Genomic DNA, 23,278 nt, shown 5'->3' with positions numbered 1-23,278 from the left:
AATTCTACTAATGCATGCAGATCGAAAAAGATTATTTATGGGCTTAAACAAGCTCCACAACAATGGTACAAGGAATTAATTAGTTTCCTTATCTGTTTATAGTGAATATAGTACTCTAATTTAACTACTTATTAATGTTAATGATATAATACTGACCAGAAATCAAAGTGTAGTTGTCAAGTAGATAATCACCACACTCTCTCTCAAGTTTGCTCTCAAAGACCTTAGTATTCTCAAGTTCTTTTTTTGGGTATTGAAGTAGTACTAACAACAAATGGGTTTTTTCTCACTCAGGTCAAGTACATTCGTGAACTTCTGCATGAAACCAGGATGAAAACAAAGGAGCTGATAGCTTCTCTAGTTCTCAATGATGGTAGTCATCCTGTTGATGCTATTGAATTTTGGAGAGTGTTAGGTAAACTTCAGTACTTGATGTAAGTTTTGGTCACAAAGAAATTGCCTCAGTTTATGCATAGTCCCTCTGTTTTTGGAAAGCAGTGAAATGAGTGCTTTATTGCTTAACACACACTACTAGTCATGCCCCCCATATTTTGCATCTTCTTGATCCCAATCTCTATCTATTCTGATGAGGATTGGACAGGAGATCATAGTGATAGGATATCTACCATTAGCTATCTGCTTTATTTTGGTCTTCTAAGAAACAATCAACAATGGCTCAATGACTAACTAACGCAGAATAATTTGCTATTGCTAGTGCTATAAGGCTTTTTGGGTAATGGATCTCCTGAAAGACCTGCAAGTTCCTCTTGCTTAGCCTCTCAAACAATCTTGGTGCTACTTTTTGGTGCCGACGTATATTTCACTACAGCAAGATGAAACATTTGGAAATTGAATTTCATTTTTTATACTCACATCAAGCGTAGGAATCTTGAAGTTGTCCACATTCTTGTTGTAGATCAACTTGCTAATTCTCTTACCAAAGATCTATAAAATTTTGCAAGTGTTGTTACTCACCCCCTAACTTGAGGGAGGCATATCGAAAATATGTGTTTTATACAGGACCGATTCCCTTGGTTTAGTTTAAACTTATTTTATCATTTTATTTAATTTGAAGAGAATCAATCAGCTGAATGATTAGGAAAAAAATTGCAATTTTTTTCCGTCTAATTGTTATATACATAGACATATATATGTAATCAGTGAAACACTTGAGGAGAAGCATAGAACTCACGCTCATTAAATACAGGTCTCAAATCTTCTTGAGACATGAACTTCAAAGGAAATACAACAAGATGTCCCTTAACCATTTTCAGTCTTTCCATAGGATCTTCAGTTTTAATTTCTTCATTGTCTACAGTTTCTAGTCTCTCTGGTGCAACACCTAAATCAATGGTGGTGTGCCCAAGCTTGTCTTTCCAATTGGCCATGTCTTGTCTTAAAGCAGCTCTGTGTTTAAAGTGGAAACATATCATTTGAGAAAGAAATTTATCAATGTTATAGAACAAAAAACGAGATGATATCTCTGTCAGAATGTACCTCGAGAGTATTAGATCATTTGGGATGCAGGCAAAGACATCTTGGAAAATCTTGCTGTTAGTCTGTCAGATTTTAATGCAACATTAGTCAACAGCAAATGAAGTAGGAGAAGTACCTATGGAACCTATTATCTTACCTCTGCGGTTGCTACCCATAGTTTTCGGTAAGTTTGTTCCAACACAGGATCATTGATCTTACTGATCTGAAGGAAGTAAGAGATTTTAATGGATTAACTACATTGTATAGGAACCATAATTTTGCTGGTTCATCAATGATGATATATGCATGAACCAGAAATTATGCTGATATAAGGCAGTGTTAATATTGATCCTTTGAACCAACCTCTCCTGGATGAAGGCCAAGGTGCTCACACCACAGCGAGCACCGCAAGCTATGCGCAAACTTTCCGGACTTCCAAGGCTCTCCGTTCATAGATGATTCAAGAAACTCCTTGTCTTCAATCACTACTCCAATCTACAACAGGCAATCAATTGTCAATTACAAGACAGCTTTCTCAACAGCAGATTAGAGCTGCATATAAATTTGTCCATTAATGTAAGAATATAATGAGCAAATATGAGCTTGGAGTGAACCCTCAAAACCCGTTCAAAGGAATTGGTAGCCTAGTGATGATTGATGATTCTATAATGAGGTAATATAACTTCTGCCTTTGATGTTATCACAGTCATCCTCAACCTATGTGTTACGGAAAACTACTTTTCCCGATATTGAACATCTTATGTTACAAGGTGTGAGTCTCTTGAAAATCAAAAGAGAAACGTAAAGTACCTCGGAGTCCCTTGATCCAAGCAAACTCCTGTCATTAATATTAGACGAACCAATCACAGCAAGACGATCATCTATAATCATCAACTTGCTATGCACGTAAACCTGTATCAAAATGAGAATATGTTCAATAAAATATTTTGAACTTTTTTCATTACAAATTCAAATGTCAAAAGGCATATAAAGGTGAAAACATGTAATACAAGAAGAATACCTGACTTGTAGCGATAGGACAGCTATCAGAAAGTCTACCGTATGATCTCAGACCATAAAAGGAAATGTAATCCCATGTTTTAGGTCCAAGTTTTGTTTTCAGATGATGCAATATCGAAGTTTTCTCTCTCGAAATTGTTCGATATTGCCAGTCAACTAAGGCTCTAACAGTTGCAGCACCAAAGTCATCGAGACCTCCCTGTTGATCACCAAGAAAGAAATGGCTAAGCATCTCAGATTTGAAACTAGAAATCAGGATCTCATACAAAGAATCATACCTGGAAGCCTGGTAAGAGTGGTATAACTACAATTACTCGAAAACATTTTTCTTCTTTGTGCGCTCGCAGAATCCGTCTGTACAATGCTTCTGAAACTCGGTTCTGTATAATTTCGTCTTCAGCAAGACCTGATATAAAAAATTGATTCTACAAGCAATCAACCAATAGAAACAGCAAAATAGTTAGTATAAAAAACTGACAACTCAGTTAACCATGGACTTCAATTTACTGCAACTTATGTTACCTCAATGTAAATAAAATGTTCTGCGTTCTCAATTAAGGAACAGTAAGCACTATGAATACTATCTTCAGTTTGACTCGTTCCTGCAGACCACTGGCTGACGCTTCTGATAACCTGTAGACAAAGATATCAAACACGTGTATTTTAAGAAAGATGAAAATCCGAATAAAAGAGCTGTGTAGACTCACGTACGACAGCCCAATAAAGTTTTATTGGCTTTCAAGAGCAAAGCTAACCTGACAATGACATGGTATACGAGGACCGATCTCTCCATATTCACCTATAGAAGCTTCATTATAGTCAGTAACAGTTGTTTCCCACCATTCATCAGGAATTTCCATATATGATTGTGGCATTTCATTCGCTTCCAGGACCCTTTGAGGATCCATGCAATAATGGTCGTCTGCGGTACCCGTAATTTGTGCATCTGAACCTAAGGAGTCAACTTCAAACTCTTGAGAAGATGAGGATCTCGCATCATCTCCATGTTTCTGAGACGAAGGATTGAACCTACTGCACAGACCATTTGACTTTTGGTCTCCATTAGAAACAGCAAGTCCATCGGATTCTTGGGGCAAAAGCAACGGGATGTCTTCGAAGGGCGATGGTGAGGAAAAAGATTCTTGTCTGCTGAGTTCTCTCTGATTGACATCTCCCTTACATTCAATGTCAATCTCACTATTTCCCATGTAATGAGGGAGGACCATGTGGTGTTGAGGCATAAGTAATGGAATTTTTTGCTCATGTACGGCTTTATTTCTCTGAAAACAAACAACTTACATGCGTCGGAAACGTAAACTTTGGCCAAGACAAGAAACATGTGCTCAAAGAGCCCGAAGTGAAGAAAGAGTAACCTTGGCATGATTCCAACGTTGAACAAAGTGCCTAGCAACATCTCGACAAGGTGGTCCCCATAGAGCACAATGGACATCGTGCCATGGCATACGAGGATATTTTCCTCGATCCAGTTCATCTTTCATTGATTCCTCCCAAGAATTAGGTTCAGATTCTCTAAACAGAACCATCAAAGAATACACAAATAATGTCAAACTTTCTGAAGTAGCCTAACATTTCTTTCAACTTGATAAGTTGATGGAATAATTGAATACAAATGTTTATCAGCATGCAAAGCTAGTTTGCACATATAATCCTCATTATTAATCAGCTCTGGAGATGCTTAGTTAAATCAGTGTCAGTACTATCCATAAAAGAAATATACCTGGGATTATAATAGTCCTTCCCGGGCCATGTAACGGGAGTGCAATCACCAACTCTATGTTCAGCCGTGTCATACCGTCCAAAGCACAAATCTAAACCTCCAATAAAGCATATCTGGTAATCAATAATAACAAGTTTCTCATGATGGGACCTGCATTTAACCATAGCAAAACAATAATTGAACACAAAACAAATAACATAAGATGTAATTCTCTATTTAATTCGATGTCAATAAAATGCAGATGATTGGTGTTTGTATCGGAAATGTGGATTGAGTTTTCATCTCTAAGCTGCATACCATAAATATATGCCTGTCGACAAATGGTCAGGATAACGCAGCACCTTTATGTTCTCGTGAATGTTATGAAGCAGTTTCTTGCTATACAAACTATTGATTTTCAAAGCAATGGAAACCTCCTTGTAGAGAAGAACGTAAATCTGCATGGTTAATTTTAGTTCATATAATGAAGAGCAATCAATATGATAGTGATATTATATTTATGGATTGAACAGAGAGCGAACTGTTTGCACCTGAACTCCTTGCTTAGCTTTTGATTCTAGTAGTGCATCGAGCCGAGAAGAAGGATTACTTTCAAAAGGGCGCCTCAGATATAGCTCTGGGCAGAGCCACCAGCCAGTAATGAATATCTGCATAAAAAAAGATTCAGATCATTGAATTCGAAGACTAAATGGGGATTGACATATACAAACAATAGGCATAGGAAGCTATGAACCTCTGATTTTGCCTTCTCTATCGAAGAAGCAATGGCTTCAAATGCAGCTTTACCATCAACATACCATTGAGATTGACTGCCATCTTCATTCAAACCTCTTGGAGGAGCAAAGGAACTGAAACGGTGAGGATAACACCAGCCCTCAGGGGCCCCTACGCCTGCATCATTAATGGCAGCAACCCATTGTTTAGCTTTACCATTACTCGTGACTCTCAAGTCCATGCTCCAACTTCCACAAGAGACCTTTTCACATTTCCATTGTTAGATTTTAACGTAAAGGGAACTTTCATTTAGCTAATGTTGATAGAAAAGAAACTTGATTTCATCCACAAGTCGTAGAAATAACTGGAAAACACATTTATGTTTCAGATGCATCGATATAGCTTACCCTAAATGCATAGTACAGAGGGTTATGTTCTTTTATCTGTTCTGCTAAATAGACCTGAGACTTCACATCATCATTCGAGGTTGGTAGTACATCAAAAACAATAATGTCTAAAAGCTTTGTGTCAAAAGGATCTTCCAACAAGGCCAAGAATCCCGGTTTCATAACCGCCCATACCTACATGCATTAACAATGAGAAACAACAATAGTTATGAAAATACTGCAGACTGTACATGGTTATTGAGCATTGGTATAAATTTAATGTTTCTTCTGCATATTCGCAGATTGGAAATTCAACTACCTTTCTCCAGTTGTTACTCCAGCAGCTAAACCATTGGCATGGAAAGCATCCGACATCATCATCTCCGGTGACTTTCGATAGACGCTTCACCATAACATATCCTTCTTTTAACTTTGGGCCGTATTCCCGTGAAAACGAAAACTTAGATACCTCCAAAAATTTGCATACCTGAAGTTTGGAACCACTAGTTTCAATGATGCAGGGCATACAAGTGAATAGTCCAACAAGCTAGGCTTTGAATAAGAAAATGAATCAAATATTGACTCACAAAAGAAAATATTATATGCTCACCTCTCTAGAGTTCACTATGTCTAAGTTTCCCAGGAAATGATTCAAATAACCTTGCATTGCCACTTTGGCTTTGTCACAAACAGTTTGCTGCCTTCCTAATGTGGGGCGAAGAATTGGCAAAGCAGCAATAGATGGAACATTTCTGCATTAAGGATCAAATAATTAAGAACTAAAAACAGCAAGCAATGGTAGAGGAGGGTTCTCCTACAGAGCACAATCCATAGAAAACAGTATACACTCACCTATTTCTCGAGCTTCCTTCGTTGTGTAACGGGAAGGCTCCATCATCAGGTTCATCATCATCTTGCACGACCGCAACCTGGTCAACTATCCCTAAGCTTTGAAGCCATTCTTTAACCTATGCCATAAGAATAATGCAATGAAAAGCTCAAAGAAAATTTATGACCAAGTCTGCAAGCATAGAAAATAGCATAAAGTGCAAGGGAAAAGGGAAAACCTGTTCTTGTTTTTCGTGAAATTCCTCAATAAGCGCACGCTTCTTCAACGCAAAGTGTAGATATAGAACTTGTGAAGCCTTCTTCAATAATCTCCACTTGAACTGTTTATATTGAACTTCAATGGTGTAAGATAGAAGCATGGGACTCATATCTCCTGTATCAGGCCTCGAAACAGATACAATGGTTGCCTTTGGAAGTTCTTCGAAGATGGAATCGTTTTCACCACAGCGTACGAAGGAACCAGACCATGCCAATGTCGCTGTTGAACCATACCTTGGTTCATCAGACCGCATAACATTTTCTGCAATGAGTCTCTCTGAAGACATTGAAAACTCCTTGCCAAAATCCCAACAATTCGAATTGGCATGTCCCACTTATACTTCCTATGTGTTTTGTTTTAGATGAAAAAACTTGCAGACAGAACAAAAACAAGAGCAATAATTTATATAGTGTCCTTCAGTTAATAATATACCAAACTTTTTGAGATTATATTTACTGGAAAATAGGGCTATAATGATTTGAGATTGCATGTAATTTATTTGCTGATATTGGTGACAAAACAGGTTCTGTAGCTATGTGTCATGTATTAAATCCAGTTGCCTGTTCCTTTTTTTACGTATTTTACCTTCTAAGCAAATTTGTTCCTTACAGACATAACCTTAGAAGCCTGAGCAAATTAAATTATGGGCTAATTTTAGTGAAATGGATTATGATGTCATGACATATTTTTATCTTTTACGTTCATAAAGTGCTAATTCAATACGGCATATGCTGTTATAGAATCGCTTTTAAGAATATCCTTTCTTCTATGTGCTACCAATAAAAGAATATGCTAAAAAGGGGCACATGTTTGAGATTTGAGATACCTTTTATGCTTAAAACTAGTGTTTTTTTTTTTAACAAGTTGATTAATTGATTGGTATCTATCAAGAATTTGTTTTAGTTGATTCTTTATTCCAACAAGAAAATATTAATAAAAAAAAGAGATAATTTATTGATAATTATAGTTACATTTTTGTCGTGTACGGCTAAGTCACCTGGATTTGCAAGATACTCAACCAATTGGTTGTTTCATTGAATATTTCTATCAACTTTATAGAGCTTATTATCATTATGAAAACTTTCAAACATAGAAAAATTCCAAATTTATGAATTACCTTTAAAGGATTCATCAAGTGGGTATTTTTTAGATTAAGAAACAAAGGTGAAATCACCCAGAGTTGTACTTGAAACTTCAAAAAGGAACTATTTTGTCACTGTCAACAGGTGTTAAAGCTTGCTCTTTTGTCAACTATCCATTGTACACTAACTTGGAGCCTATTTAGAGGTACAAACAATCTAAAAACATTTTAGAATCTTCAAAATATCACAACTTTGCATCTTAAGTTTGGGTTAAGGCTTAATCAAATCCTTGCTTCTGCAAATTAGTTTCCTGAAGTATAGCAATAATGGAGTTTAGACCCGAACTTTGCATCCGTTCTTCCAATTTTCGTGGTTGCTAGAGCCAAAAACTGAAGCTGCAATAGACAAACCAAGTTTTTCTTGTATTGATATACAGATCGTTAACGAGTCAGAATTTAACAAATCGCTATTCAACACCAAGTTGCAGAAACTTAACAAGGGTTCATCAGTTTACATTCTTTTCTAGATTTCTCTTCTTTGGTACTCAAGAACACTGCATGCTGAGAATGTCTAAAATAATAGTGTATAAGCTATTCAACATTCACATGTTATCTCAGACTCCAACTCACCATATGGAGTGTTATTGCGGTGATTTATTCAACTTTTTTCTCTGAAACCAGCTTTTAAATTCATTTTACTAAGCTTGAGCGAGGAACTTCACTCAGAGGTCCAATTTCGACAAAGACAGTGAACTTTGGCAAGGGAAGCCATGTAGTCATCAGACCTGAAAAAGAAATAGGGGCAATTTGTAATGATGTTGTATTGCTATTAGTAGCAGTGGTCCTAAATGTGAATACATTCTTAGTTCAAACCTTTGTCCATAAGGAGAGTTGCATGCGGAAAGTATATGAACTTTGGCTGCATCTGCTTTCTTCTGCAAAGTGAAAAGCAGTACACAACAATTCAAGAAACATCAAATACATCCATCGCTCACCCTGACCGAGTGTGACACATACATTACAAAGCTAATGGATGTAGTAACAACTGAAGGACCAGAACAAACCTGAGATTCATAGTAAAGTCCTGCATATAAAGAAGCATAGAAGTACTGTGGTCCATTGGTGAAAGCAGCAACAAGCTACACAGCAAAATTAATTATTCATTCAGAAACATTAAAGTAAAACCAAACTGCATATTTGGATACATGTTTACATGGACATTACTGCAAGGGAGGGGTGTTCAATTCAATCAATACCTTTTCTGGATCACCTCCATCTTTAAACAAGTTATAAGCTTCCTGCATGACAGGCCGTGGATCTCTTCCAACCTACATTTAGATAGTAACCAGATTAAGACAACTTGTAGTTGTCAGCTCACTTAAAATGCAAAGTTAAAACTGTTCTTCATAAAAAAAAAAGCAAACTTTGTTGAACATGGACTGTAAAGCAACAAAAGAGCAACTTGGTGCATTTTGTTTATTTTGTTTATTTTTAATATTTGTAATGATAGCTATAATTGAAACAAGTTGATATGCAACTTGGTTTCATAATAATAGCTAATATGCTTTCATAATGATAGTTATAATGCTTTCATCTTTTTAATTATTAATTGGCAAGTTGCCAAATTTAGTGGAAATTGTTAGGTAAACATTCCACTTTTGTAACTCTATATTTTGAAATGAAATGAAAATGGTATTATCATTCGGTTTCAATCAAACATATTTTTTTTTTCTTTTGCTTGTCAACCGAGAGCTTATGCTCTTGATGCTTTGTGTTTTTCTGCTTGCTGTTTGAAGAGCTTATGCTCTTAGTGTTTCATTGTTTGGTTGTTGCTGCCATTTTATCTAACAAATGGTATCAGAGCATCCTATCTTTGAGGACCTTTGTGGTTTTGTTTTAGTTTTCAAAACAAAGTCAGTTTTGCTTCTGCAAAATCAGTTTCAGCAACATGAGCTTTGCACCTCCTCCACTACCAATTTTTGCTGGAGAAAACTACCACATTTGGATAGTTAAAATGAAAACTTACCTCCAAGCACTTGATCTGTGGAGTGCAGTTGAAAATGATGTCGAGCCACTACCATTGAGAGCAAATCCAACCATTGCTCAGATCAAGCAACATGGTGAGGAGCGAGCCAAGAAGCATAAAGCCATGGCCTGCCTACAGAATGGAGTGTCTGATGTAATTTTTACTCGCATCATGGCCTGTGACTCACCCAAACAAGCTTGGGACAAGCTGAAAGAGGAGTTCATGGGATCAGACAAGACAAGGCAGCAACAAGTAATTAATCTTAGAAGGGAGTTTGAAAATTTGAAGATGAAGGAGTCAGAAACTATCAAGCAATATTCTGATAGGATTATGGCTACTGTCAATAATATTAGACTCCTTGGAGAAGATTTCAGTGACAGCAGGGTTGTTGAGAAGGTTATTACCACCTTACCTGAAAGGTTTGAGTCAAAAATCTCCTCATTGGAGGACTCGAGAGATCTCACAACCATTTCTTTGTCTGAGTTGGTTAACTCACTTTATGCACTTGAGCAGAGAAGAGCAAGTAGGCAGGAGGAAAGTCCTGAAGGTGCTTTTCAAGCAAAGGTCAGAGAAGGCTCCAGCTCAAGTCAGAAAGCTAAGAAGCCTTGGTTTGAAAAGAGGGAAAGATCAAAGAAAGATGTCGGTAGAAGGAGGTTTCCACCATGCGTTCACTGCAAGAAGACTAACCATTTGGAGAAGTATTGCTGGAACAAACCAGACATCCAATGCAAGAGCTGCAAGCAGTATGGTCATCATGAAAAGATTTGTAGAAATCAAGAAAAGTCACAAACTCTGCCAGTACAAGCCAAGACTGCTGAAGATCTTCAAGCTCAGGAGGAGCATGTCTTCACTGCCTCATGTTCTACAACCACAAGCAAATCCAAATGCAGTTGGCTTGTGGATAGTGGCTGCTCACATCACATGGCATCAAATGAGAGCCTGTTCAAGGATCTTGACAGGAGTTTTGCTTCAAAGGTCAGAATAGGCAATGAGAATCTGATTGAAGCTAAAGGCAGAGGTGATGTTGTGATCAACACTAGTTCAGGTAACAAGGTTATTTCAGATGTGCTTTATGTACCTGAAATAGATCAAAATCTACTTAGTGTAGGTCAGCTGGTTAAGAAAGGCTACTCTCTAGTTTTCAAGAATGATTCTTGTATTATTAATGATATTCTTGGTAGAGAAGTTGTTTCAGCACCCATGGCAGATAGGTGTTTTATGTTGGATGTGAGCCAACTTGAGAGAAGAGCCTATACAAGTTCAGTTAACAATGCTGATCTGTGGCATAGAAGATTTGGCCATGTCAATTTCAGGTCACTCAATTTGCTGCACAAGATGAGTTTGACAGAGGACATGATTAAGGTTGATGCAAATGAGTCTGTTTGTGAAGTATGTCAGCTTGGTAAACAGGCCAGGTTGCCTTTTCCAGTAAACCAAGCATGGAGGGCTCGAGAAAGACTTGAATTGGTGCACTCAGATGTCTGTGGACCAATGAAGACTCCTTCACTGAATGGCAGTAAGTATTTTATACTGTTTATTGATGATCTGACCAGATTTTGCTGGATTTATTTCATGAAACAAAAGTCAGAAGTGTTTGAAGTTTTTGGAAAGTTCAAGGCATTGGCAGAAAATCAAAAAGGCTACAGGATTAAGGCCTTGAGGACAGACAATGGTTCTGAATACTTGTCTGAAAGATTTCAGAAACTATGTGAGCAGGCTGAGATTCATCATCAATTGACCACAGTGTATACTCCTCAGCAAAATGGAGTATGTGAAAGGAAGAACAGAACAGTGATGAACATGACCAGGTGTTTGTTGTTTCAAAGCAAGCTTCCAAACATTTTTTGGGCTGAAGGTGTCAACACCTCAGTGTACCTGCTCAATAGGCTGCCAACACATGCTTTAAATGATAAAAATCCTTTTGAAGCATGGTATGATCTTAAACCAACAGTTTCCCATTTAAAAGTGTTTGGTTGCATGTGTTTTGTACTTGTCCCTGCAGAAAGAAGAACCAAGCTTGAGAAGAGATCAGTTCCTGGTATATTTGTTGGCTACAGTAGCTGCAAGAAGGGCTACAGAGTATTTGATCCTTCAACCAAGAAGATTTTGGTAAGCAGGGATGTCAAATTCGATGAAGGAAGGCTTTGGAGTCTAGATGGCTCTAACACAAGTCAGTTTGAAGAAGAGCAGATTGACAACAATCTGGAATTGGCAGAAAATGAAGTCAGTAATGCCAATGTAGATGATACTCCTGTGAGAGGGACCAGGTCTATTGCTGATATCTACCAAAGATGCAATGTGGCCATTGTTGAGCCTTCAAGCTATGAAGAAGCTGCAAGAAGCAGGAGCTGGAAGAAGGCTATGGAGGCTGAAATCGACATGATCCATAAGAATGACATTTGGGATCTGGTAGACAGACCTGATCAGAAGAAGGTCATAGGTGTCAAATGGGTTTTCAGGACCAAATTCAATGCTGATGGCTCTTTGAACAAGCACAAGGCAAGGCTTGTGGTGAAAGGGTACAATCAACAGTTTGGCATTGATTTTGAGGAGACATTTGCTCCAGTAGCAAGGCTGGACACCATAAAGCTCCTGTTTGCTTTGGCTGCACAGAAACAGTGGAAGGTCTATCAGCTTGATGTCAAGTCAGCTTTCCTGAATGGCTTCCTTAAAGAGGAGATTTATGTTGAACAGCCTGATGGATTTAAAGTCCAAGGAAAGGAGGACAAGGTTTACAAGCTGAAGAAGGCACTCTATGGACTAAAACAGGCTTCTCGAGCCTGGTATGACAGGATAGATGCTTACCTGTCTAAGCTCAATTTCGAGAAAAGTTTGAGTGAGCCAACTTTGTTTATAAAGAAGTCCAAAGATGAGACTTTGCTGATTGTCTCAATATATGTAGATGATCTATTAGTGGCTGGAAGCAGGGTCGATTTGATTCAGGAGTTCAAGAAGAATATGCAAGACATGTTTGACATGACAGACTTGGGAATCATGACTTACTTCCTTGGTATGGAAGTAGACCAGTCTGATCAAGGCATTTTTATTAGCCAGCATGCATTTGCCTTGAAAATTCTCACTAAGTTTCATATGGAAAACAACAAACCAGTGAGCACACCATTAGCTGTGGGAGAGAAACTAAGCAGCTTTGGAAATGAAGAAAAGGTAGATGAAAAGGAGTATAGAAGCCTGATTGGATGTTTACTTTACTTGACAGCAACCAGACCTGACCTTATGCATTCAGTTAGTCTACTGTCTAGATTCATGCACAGTTGCAATACAACTCATTTGAAAGCAGCAAAGAGAATACTCAGGTATGTCAAAGGTACTTTGAAGTTTGGTGTAATGTTCAAGAAAGGAAGTGAGCTGAAATTAACTGGCTACTTAGATAGTGACTGGGGTGGATCAGTTGATGATATGAGAAGTACTTCAGGCTACTTCTTTACACTTGGTTCGGGAGTTTTCAGTTGGAGTTCAAAGAAGCAACAAACTGTTGCTCAGTCTACTGCTGAAGCCGAATACATAGCAGCAGCTGCAGCAGTGAATCAAGCCATTTGGCTTAGGAAGTTGCTATGTGATTTGAATGAAGAACAGCTCGAGCCTACTGAAATTTTGGTGGATAACCAGTCAGCAGTTGCCATCTCTAAAAATCCTGTTTTTCATGGCAAAACCAAACATTTTAAGCTCAAGTTTTACTTTGTTCGAGAAGTTGTCCAATCCAAAGAAGTGAGTCTAATACATTGCAGCTCACAAGATCAATTGGCTGACATTTTGACAAAGCCTCTTGGCACAATCAGGTTTGAATTTCTAAGGAAATCAATTGGTGTTTGTTGCCTACAGTCCAAGGAGGAGTGTTGAACATGGACTGTAAAGCAACAAAGGAGCAACTTGGTGCATTTTGTTTATTTTGTTTATTTTGTTTATTTTTAATATTTGTAATGATAGCTATAATTGAAACAAGTTGATATGCAACTTGGTTTCATAATAATAGCTAATATGCTTTCATAATGATAGCTATAATGCTTTCATCTTTTTAATTATTAATTGGCAAGTTGCCAAATTTAGTGGAAATTGTTAGGTAAACATTCCACTTTTGTAACTCTATATTTTGAAATGAAATGAAAATGGTATTATCATTCGGTTTCAATCAAACATATTTTTTTTTCCTTTTGCTTGTCAACCGAGAGCTTATGCTCTTGATGCTTTGTGTTTTTCTGCTTGCTGTTTGAAGAGCTTATGCTCTTAGTGTTTCATTGTTTGGTTGTTGCTGCCATTTTATCTAACAAACTTGCTCACTTGTGTATTTAAACATTCTCAACTCATTAGAGAGGTCATTCATTATAAGGTGAGCCTATGTTGGCTTACTTACTATCTTGTTAGCCATATCTATTATATCACTTACCTCTAGAAAGCGTTGCCTTGCCTCATCGACTCCATATAATTGAGCTTCACAGAGAAAGCACCATATTGATTCCTCAGTATCATTAGGGTTCTCAGCAACATCTATTCTAAACTGCTCTGCAGCTTCTTCAAACCTAAAGAGAACCAAAACCATAAGTATGAGAATTATCATTGATCTTCTTGCAATAAAACCTAAAGAAAGAACCTAAGCTTAATTGAGTTGTCAATGCCATCAAGCTCAATTACAACTCAATTAACCATCAAAAGATTAAAAGATATAGAACTATTTACCTATCAAGATAGTACAATGATAATCCCCTTTGCCAAAGATCTATAATAAACATTGTAAAAACCACATTACTACAGAAAGGTATTTTTAAAAGACAAATGAAGGGACAATCTTAATTCAGGAACTTACATGCCTTTTGTCGGGGATCTAACTCAATTGCCTTGTCAAACTCCACTACAGAACCTGGCACATCACCCTTTAAAACAAAAAATCATTACAAATCATATACAACAAAAATACCAAACAGAATCAAATGAAAAGATTCAGCTTACCTGCCTAAATAGTAACATTCCACGTCTTATAGCAATTACAGCATCTTTGGGATTGTTATTGCCAGTTAAAGCATCCCAGATTCCAGAAACTGAAGGAAGAATGAAGAACCTCCTGGAGAATGTGAGACTGAGAGATGGGTATTGGAGATTATGGATTCTTGTGGTGAAAGAGAAAGGCTTGGTCTGGGTTTTGAGAGAAAAAAAGGGAGAGAAAGAAGAAGGATGGTGATGAAATGAAGAAGAGGATACAGAAATGGTGGGTTTTAAGTTAAGAGTTAAAGCCATGGATGTTAAAAAGCAAAAGCTTTAAGATTTGGTAGCAAAGAACAAAACTTTCAAATGGAAAGCAGTGAGTTTTAGCTTAGTGGGTTATAAGGGGATTGACAGATAAGGCGCCAAAGGTAACGGAAGGTTGAAAAATTATTTGCTTTTAGGCTATGGACCAATAGTAGTTAAGATTGTTGGGCTAAACATGAAAAATAAATAAAGCGATTCTGGGCTTCGGCTCAAGAGGTATAGTTACCATACTTCAACTTTAGTTTTTTTTTTTTAATTTTAAGAATTTATTCATTTTAAGTAGGAATGGCAAAATTTGAATCCACCAGTTAATTCTGAATTGACCCCTTTTAAATGGAGTGGATTTTTGTTTGAAAAGTGGATGCAAGACGGGTAGTGTGGATTCTTTCTTTTGGATAGTGGATGTGGAGATGTTATAGTAATTGCTTGTTTTACCCCGACTTATTCCATTATATAAAATTATTATTTTATCATTGTATATATAAACTGTTAAAAGGGTCAAAATGTAATAATAATATAGAAAAAATCATATATTTTATGTTTAAATATTTTTTTTGAAGAATTATGTTTAAATATTTACTTGATTTTAAAAATATTGAAAAAATTAAAGAAAAGTAGCAAAATTAAATTGAAGCGAAGCAGAGCAAGGTGGGGCGGGAATAGATACATCCAACATATATAGAGGTGATAGTGATTTTCAAGATTATATATCCATACTAAAGTGAGGCGGGTGGTGGAGCAGAGTATATTAATTGTGGAGCGATAATAAATTTAACATTATCTATCTTCGTTCCACTCCATTATCATCTCTAATTTTAAGAATTTTTTAATTTTACTATTAATCAATTGATAACATTAAAAAAAACTTCCATTAAATTATGTTGCATTTTTAAAGACAAAAAAAAAAAAAGCCTTCACTCTATGAAAGTTGTGTATTACTTTGAACCATTGTGAAAAAATCTTACAATCTCATATTTAAAATCGAAAATTTTATAACTGTAGATGTAACAATTTTATTTATTTATTTTTAACATTTTAAAAATATCACTTAATCTAATTTAATGAAGTCCACAAGAATGTTATCATATGGAATTCAATTATTAAGTAAAAAATAAAATGGTTAAATTATTGAAATTAAAAATAAAAAATTAAATTTCAAAATTGCGAAATTATTTGGAGGTGAAGTTTAAATCTTGACATCTGCTACCTCGGTAACTATTTTATATTTTAAAATTTTGGATGTTTTTATTCCCATGCAATATATTCTTTGATGATGAAGGTATAAGTATTTTATATAGGGTAAATTTTAATGGTTAGGTTGATTGAGTTTTAACTTGATTTATATAGGTATTGTTGTTAATATAGGGTGTTGGAGTGCATTATCGTGCTATTTATGGGTTGAGGAGGAGTTATGGACAGTCTTAGGCATCGCATAAAAAATACAATAATTAGGATAAAATTATAAAATTAAATAGATTTAAGTTAAATTATTAATTTTAAAAATATCAAAATAATTACAAAACCATTCTATTTTTTTATTTGAACATCTAATTCAATTGTGAAAATATCTGAAAGTTTCTAAGTTGATACAATACTTAGAACTACTCGTAACCCTTTCTAACTTTTAACTATGAGGATAAATGCGTCTCAACACTGGCTCCAACCAAGTTAATATTTAATCGAACACAAAACCCTCCTATTTAAAAAGTAACAATTATTATAAAGGTATTTTTGTATTTTTTATATTTTATATAAAACCTAACAGTTAAAACCCAATGTAAATCCACAATCAATGAATCAATCAAAGCTTTATTTGATTTTAACATAAATTTTTATACAAATATTTTCAATGAAATCATGGTTGTGTCTTAGAAACAATCTTCTCTTAGATTATATAAAACCAGCCCAAATTTGAATTGATATTGTGTGGAATTTGTTGTTGATAAAGATGGACCATATGCCTTAAGGACTTACGGCCGACGAAAATGGAACATGTCCCTCAGTTGACATTCAATGTCAAATCATTGGTCTAAATAATAACAAGTAAAGGGAACCAACTTGATTAAAAATATTGACGTAGATGCATGTAACATGAACCAGATATATGAGCTAAGATAGTAGTCATCCACCGCCAGCCTCCACTTTAAGGGAATCAACGACGGCACCATAATTTTAGGCCACCAAATATATTTTATTATTTTCTAATTCTTTGGTATATGAAAATCAAAGACAAAGCCAGTTGGTTACTTGCCAGCAGAATAGCTTGCATGAAGGGACCAAGGATGAACTAAAATTGATTTTTGCTTCCAAATTTTTTAGGCTTTGCAGCTTTGTATTATAATGCATATAGCATATGTATCCAATTTCACATATGACACCACTACAAATGTCTTGTAACTAAATCAAGATTATAGCTGTTCAAGGTTGGGTGGCTTGTTCTGCCGACTTGGGCCGATTTGGATAATTTTTGTTGATTCGGTTCGTTTTGGTTCGAATTTAAATTTCATTTTTTAAATTTAATTATTAAAATATATAAAATTTTAAGGTGATGCAAAATTTTTGAAATCAGATTTCAGTCCGGCCTACGAACACTTCTAATTAAGATGTTGTTGGTGAAAGAGTTTATTAAAGGGGTAAAAACTCATCAAACATTAATGATATTGCAATGGTATTTATACATTAAGTAAATACATTAAATTAGAAAATTCTAAGATAAAAGATAAAAAAGATAAAAAAAAATCAAAGTGAAAGAGTGTAACAACCCGTTTTTAGTTAAATTAGAATAGTAGTTTCGGGACTGCAAATTCGAGTCCGTAAGAAAAATTATTTTAAAATTTTTATTGGTCTATCGTATGATAGGAATATCGTATAAAAATCACGTTAAGAAAATTTTACCGATTTCATTTTTAATTAAATGGAAAAGACCAATTTGCATAAAATGCAGAAGTTGAATTCTAGTAGCTAAAGGGATCAAATAGCTATGGAATTCAAAATTAGAGGTCCTTATATGGAAAATAAACCATTAAGAGAAGTAATTATGATGATTCATCCATGAAAATTTGATAAGGAAAAAGACTAAATTGGAAAGTTGAAATAATAAAAGATGATAAGTTAATTAAATAATGAAAATATCATCTTTTTCATCATCTTTCCCAAGTTTTTTTATGGAAACCCTAGCTAAGAGAAGAGAAATCAAGCAAGCTTACTTGGCTTAATTGGGTAAGCATCCTTGTCTTGTTTTTAATGATTTTTATGTTTTCGAGATCGTAATAGCTTAATTTAGCTATCTCGGGGATTAATTTGTAAAGTTATTAAAGTAATAGGGTTTTGCCAAGGATGAATATGCATGAATTATGAAATTTATGGTAGAAAATAAAAGGTTGTTGATAGATAAACAACTTTTGTAAAGTGAATTTTGATGAAATTGTGATTTAGGGACTAAATTGTAAAGATGTAAAATTCATGGAAAATTTCTAAATTTTATGAATTACAGGGGATGAAAATGTTATGTAAAAATTGGCTAGGATTGGAATAAGGATTAAATTGCATGATTTTTATTTTCCGAGCCTAGGGATAAAATTGTCATTAATTAAAAAGTATAGGGGCAAAATGGTAATTTTACTTAGGATGTGAATTGAATTGAATTGAATATGAATTGTATTAAATTGAGCTAAATTTACTGGTATAGATCCGGGTAGACCAAATATGGAGCTAGATCGAGGTAAAGAAAAAGTAACGGATTAGTAGCATACAAGTTCACGAACATTGTCAAGGTAAGTTCGTGTAACTAAATTGTATATTTATATTTTTGAATTGAATGTTATGATTGTGAAATGTATGATTACCATGTATGAAAGTATTCACATCTTCGACAAGGATCGATAAGGATAAAATCTTGTTTGAACACATGAAATTCGATTGGATACAGGGTTTCCTAATTGGTTGTGGTCCTGCATATGTTGTAGACACACTACAGCTCAAAAGAGCATCCCGTTATTAGCTCTCATGAGCATCTTGATATTTGGCCCTCTCGAGCTTCCCGTTATATGGTTCTTGCGAGCTCCCCGTTAATAGCTCTTCGAAGCATTCTGATTGGTTGTAATTCTACATGTGTTGTAGACACACCACAGCTCTTATGAGTGTCCTGTTATATGGCTCATCGTGAGCTTCCCGATTAAAAGCTTTTTGTGATCTTCCTAATTAATGGCTCTCTGGATTTTCCTGATAGAGCTCGCTTGAACTTCCTGATATATGGCTATCTAGAGCTTCTCGATTAATGGCTCTTCAGAGCTACCCATTATTGGCTCTTATGAGCTTCCTATTATACAGCCTGGATAGGCTTCCCATTACATGGCTCACATGAGCTTCTTGTTATATGGCTCTAGAGAGGGCTTCTCAGTTATGTGCTTTAATGAGCACTCCCGAATATGAATTGACAGATTATAGATTCATACACTTCATATGTATTTGTAACACCCCGTATCCATGCCCTACGCCGAGACAAGGTACGAAGCATTACCGGACTTACTCGTTCACAAACATTCAAAAACCGAGCCATAAAATTTCTTTTAATTCAAAACTTTTTAAACACATGCATGTCATCCCTTATTTGGGTCTACGAAGCCCAAAACATATATTGGGATTGATTTGAGACTAAACTGAGAACTTTGAGAAGTTTCAGGAAAACTTAGAAAATTTTCCCATGGTATAGGGTCATACGCCCGTGTGGACATAAGGATACGCCTGTGTGCCAAAGGCACACCCGTGTCCTTAGGCCATGTAACTTTCTGACTATGATGTCAGCATACAGATTGAACCATACGGCCGGGCCACACGCCCGTGTCTCTAGGTCGTGTCCCTCACACGGTTGAGATACACGGCCGTGTCTCAGCCCGTGTGGCCAACACTTAGGCTATTTTCCAAGCCTTTATGTTGCCTATAATCTCTTACAACCTTATGCACATCAAAATCGCAATTCATGGCATCATTTTAGTGATTAAACACTCTTTATTAAGATATATCCTTAACATTAACAAGTCCTCTTACAAGTAATGCATCTACTCATGCAATACCAAGTTTAGGTTCCTTACTTCACATTCATAAAGCTAGTCATTTTGATGACCATTTTCACCATTATACTATGGTGACCAACTTGTCCATCAAACACTCATGTTCAATCATTATCACGTTGTGTATATAAAGTGCAATTACTACATGGCTATGACTACCTCAATTGGTCATAGAGCATACATCTAACACACATGTCATATTACTAACCATGCATGACAAACAAACATAATCACATTATAAACATTAGACATAACATAAATAACTAGGCTTACAAGCCATAATCAATATGAGCCACATCTCATGGCCATATGCATATAACTCAATATAAACCAACACATTTGGCCAAAGCAAAATAATGCATGTCAATCAACTAGATCCCTATACATGCCACTCACTTGAAAATTTCCAATATATATACTTCATTTTTTCCAAAAGTAGCGACTTGATAGTGTGATGCTGCCTCCGATGATCTCCAACTCCGAACTAACCTGAAAACACTAAAGGAAAGGAAAGGAAGGGAGTAAGCTTTATAGCTTAGTAAGACCGTATGAAAATAATAAGTAACTTATCAACTTGCTTTTCATGGTTATGCAACCCTATTTGCATTTTTACTCATGTTCTAGTCAAGCTGTTTTCTCAAGTCACAGTCACTAAATTATTTATATCTAGAGTTACGGAAATCCAAATTAAGTTCCACTAATTTTCCTAAAACTAGACTCATGTATATTTTTACCATAAAATTTTTAAAATTTTTGGTTTAGCCAATTAGTACATTTTATTCCTTAAAGTTACCCTTTTTCGCTATCTGACAGTTCTGACCCTTCTTCACTAAAAATTAATTATCTCATAATGGGAGATTCAGATGATATTCCTGTCTGTTTCTCTTGAAAATAGACTCATTATGAATTATAAAATATAAATCATAACTCATAAATATTTTTTTACAATTTTAAATGATTTTCTCAAATAAGAATAGGGGATTTCGAATTCATTCTGACTCAGTGTCACAACAATTTAAATATTTCATAATATGAAACTCTTTTGCTTACACCATTTCTTCTATGTGAAATTAGACTAATTAGGCTTTAATTTTATATTTCATTAAGCCTATAACTCAAATTCCACAGTTTTTGGTGGATTTTAAAAGTCGGACTATGGCTGCTGTCCAAAACTATTTTAGTGTAAATTAACGATACTAAGTTTATCACACCGTATTAATTCACTTTCACCATGTTGGTAAGGTTACATATTCATACATCATAAGTATAGACCTATAATCACAAGGTCATCACAAAATAATTCTTATAAGCATGAATTACCTAGTTACATCTTCACTAAAGGTGCATCATAAACTGAAATCATTTCTCATGAGCTTGGCATACATACCTGTGTTACTCAACATGCTCATTTTCATTTCTTACTAATCATATAACATGAATTAAATTCACATCTCATCAATTTCATGTAAGTACCTGTACCACTCACAATATGGTCATAACCTTTCTCGTTTAGCTTAAACCATAACTCTCATCATTGAACCATTCAGAAAGCTATCGAATATTCACTAAGCCTCAAACATAGGGTATAATGTCGATGCCATGTCCCAGACATGGTCTTACACTGGCTCATCCATCAAGTCGATGCCATGTCCCAGACATAGTCTTACACTGACTATCGAAATCAAGACTGATGCCATGTCCCAGAGATGGTCTTACACTAGCTCTCACATATCTGTGCCGATGCCATGTCCCAAACATGGTTTTACACTGACACATCTCGTAGCCGATGCATGTCCCAGACATGTCTTACACTAGCTTACATCTCGAGGCCGATGCATGTCTCAGACATGTCTTACACTAGCACTTGTCTCAATGCCGATGCCATGTCCCAGACATGGTCTTACACTAGCTCACAATAACCCATACGTCATGGCATGAATATCCAATTTATTCCCTATGGTTCAAAAGGGAATTCTACTATCTCAATTATCATTATGCATTCTCATTTCCACAATCAAGCATTTCATGCTTTATCAATTCAGCACATAATAATAACAATGTAATTGTATTATTTACATACAACTTAGTCGTTTCAACTGAATATCATATTCCATCAAATCTCCAAGCATTCAATCAACACATAAATATCATTTACATTTGACATCACTTTCTCCTATACAATATCATCAACATAAACTTTAATACAATCATGACAAGATAGATTTTCAAGTATAATAACAATAGCATAAATATCATGCTCATTTAATCATACGGACTTACCTCAAATGAAATTTTGGCTAATTATTCTCTTTTTGTCTTCAACCACGTACTTTGTCGATTTAAGCCCAAATCTCAATTTTCTTGATTTAAAATGATGAAATTCACTCATTTGATTAATGCACTAATCATTTCAGACCTAAAACATATTTTGGAAAAAATCACATTTTTACCCCTAAACTTTTGCATAATTACGAATTTACCCCAAGGCTCAGAAATTGAAATTTATTAGATTTCTATATAAGATTTAAGACATTCTGAACATTTTTCTCTTCTATGGAAACCTCAAATTCTCACTATTTCATGCTTTTATAAACATTAGCAACCTTTACTAATTAACCCGTTTTAACCATTTTCAACGAAAATCACTTAACAAAAATCATTCTCCTAACCTCAAGCATCCTTATTCTACCATTAAACATCAAAATCCACAATTATCCAGCATGGGTCAATTTTTTTAAACTTCATTTTTCATGCAAATAAATGGTAGAAATAGAAAGGTTAAGCTTTTAGGATCTCAAAAATACGAAGAACATTAAAAACGGGGCTCAAATGCACTTACAATTGAGCTTTGAAAAGCTTGAAACCCTAGCCATGGAGCCATGTAAATTTGGTAGCCATATGAAGAAGATGAGCAGATTTTTGGGCTTTTTTTTTTGTCTTTTATGCCTTTAAACACCCAAATAACCAAAATGCTCTTGTTGCTAACCCTTCAATTTACCCTTCCATGTTTAGTTTTGTCCATACCAAAATTTGATGTTCTATTTTCCATTTAAACATCTCTAGTTTAAACCCCCATTTCAAACAAGTACTTATATTCTAGAACTCATATTTTGCAATTAATGCTATTTAATCCCAATAATAAAATTGGGCACTTTATCAATAAAATTTACTTAACACAATTTGCACACAATCACTCAAACATATCATGGACTCTAAAATAGTCATAAAATAAATATTTCTACTTTAGATTTGTGGTCTTGTAACCACTATTCTGACTAGGCCTTATTTCAGGATGTTACAGTATTACCGTGTATCCATTGATATTCAAATGGTTCAATGGACAAAGTTCTGATAAGATGAATTCTAAATGAGATACTACCTGTATACACCTGAAAACACAT

At 35.3% G+C, this 23,278-nt stretch overlaps 2 protein-coding genes across 4 annotated transcripts; both read right to left on the bottom strand.

Annotated features, from left to right (window-relative positions):
* Window positions 1–1,095: 1,095 nt before the first annotated feature.
* LOC107887211 (phospholipase D zeta 2) lies at window positions 1,096–6,907 on the bottom strand. 2 transcript variants are annotated; one of them, XM_016811387.2, is made up of 19 exons: window positions 6,402–6,907; window positions 6,187–6,302; window positions 5,945–6,086; window positions 5,654–5,821; window positions 5,356–5,529; window positions 4,968–5,210; window positions 4,765–4,881; window positions 4,532–4,671; window positions 4,235–4,384; window positions 3,870–4,026; window positions 3,252–3,776; window positions 3,019–3,129; window positions 2,775–2,921; window positions 2,498–2,695; window positions 2,287–2,388; window positions 1,840–1,971; window positions 1,634–1,699; window positions 1,498–1,559; window positions 1,096–1,407 (listed from the first exon to the last, which is right to left on the bottom strand). In XM_016811387.2, the coding sequence occupies exons 1-19, from the start codon at window positions 6,726–6,728 to the stop codon at window positions 1,158–1,160; spliced, it is 3,327 nt and encodes a 1,108-aa protein (XP_016666876.1). In that variant the 5' UTR covers window positions 6,729–6,907; the 3' UTR covers window positions 1,096–1,157. The 2 variants fall into 2 exon arrangements, with proteins under 2 accessions (XP_016666876.1, XP_040935826.1); XM_041079892.1 differs by having other exon boundaries at window positions 1,096–1,559; window positions 6,402–6,903.
* A 743-nt stretch (window positions 6,908–7,650) lies between these two features.
* LOC107887219 (uncharacterized) lies at window positions 7,651–14,965 on the bottom strand. Of its 2 annotated transcripts, XR_005904474.1 has the most exons (9): window positions 14,512–14,875; window positions 14,369–14,435; window positions 14,242–14,281; window positions 13,952–14,084; window positions 8,780–8,851; window positions 8,588–8,662; window positions 8,397–8,458; window positions 8,154–8,308; window positions 7,651–7,919 (listed from the first exon to the last, which is right to left on the bottom strand). XR_005904474.1 is itself a non-coding variant. In XM_016811397.2 (8 exons), the coding sequence occupies exons 1-8, from the start codon at window positions 14,794–14,796 to the stop codon at window positions 8,242–8,244; spliced, it is 801 nt and encodes a 266-aa protein (XP_016666886.1). In that variant the 5' UTR covers window positions 14,797–14,965; the 3' UTR covers window positions 7,928–8,241. The 2 variants fall into 2 exon arrangements, 1 of the variants encoding a protein (XP_016666886.1); XM_016811397.2 differs by lacking the exon at window positions 7,651–7,919 and having other exon boundaries at window positions 7,928–8,308; window positions 14,512–14,965.
* Between the last annotated feature and the right edge of the window lie 8,313 nt (window positions 14,966–23,278).

This window comes from Gossypium hirsutum, chromosome A11 (genome assembly GCF_007990345.1).
Source record: "Gossypium hirsutum isolate 1008001.06 chromosome A11, Gossypium_hirsutum_v2.1, whole genome shotgun sequence".
Taxonomy (NCBI): domain Eukaryota; kingdom Viridiplantae; phylum Streptophyta; class Magnoliopsida; order Malvales; family Malvaceae; genus Gossypium; species Gossypium hirsutum.
The sequence above is the reverse complement of the archived record's forward strand: the minus strand, read 5'-3'. Positions and strand labels throughout refer to the sequence as shown.

Coding starts and splice junctions, on each gene's coding strand:
- LOC107887211 (XM_041079892.1), bottom strand. CDS start 6,728: ATGTCTTCAGAGAGACTCATTGCAGAAAATGTTATGCGGTCTGATGAA. Junction 2,922..3,018: donor AACATTTTATTTACATTGAG/GTAACATAAGTT, acceptor GATTGCTTGTAG/AATCAATTTTTTATATCAGG. Junction 2,389..2,497: donor GTCCTATCGCTACAAGTCAG/GTATTCTTCTTG, acceptor ATTTTGATACAG/GTTTACGTGCATAGCAAGTT.
- LOC107887219 (XM_016811397.2), bottom strand. CDS start 14,796: ATGGCTTTAACTCTTAACTTAAAACCCACCATTTCTGTATCCTCTTCT. Junction 14,436..14,511: donor GAATGTTACTATTTAGGCAG/GTAAGCTGAATC, acceptor TTTGTTTTAAAG/GGTGATGTGCCAGGTTCTGT. Junction 14,282..14,368: donor AGATCCCCGACAAAAGGCAT/GTAAGTTCCTGA, acceptor TGTTTATTATAG/ATCTTTGGCAAAGGGGATTA.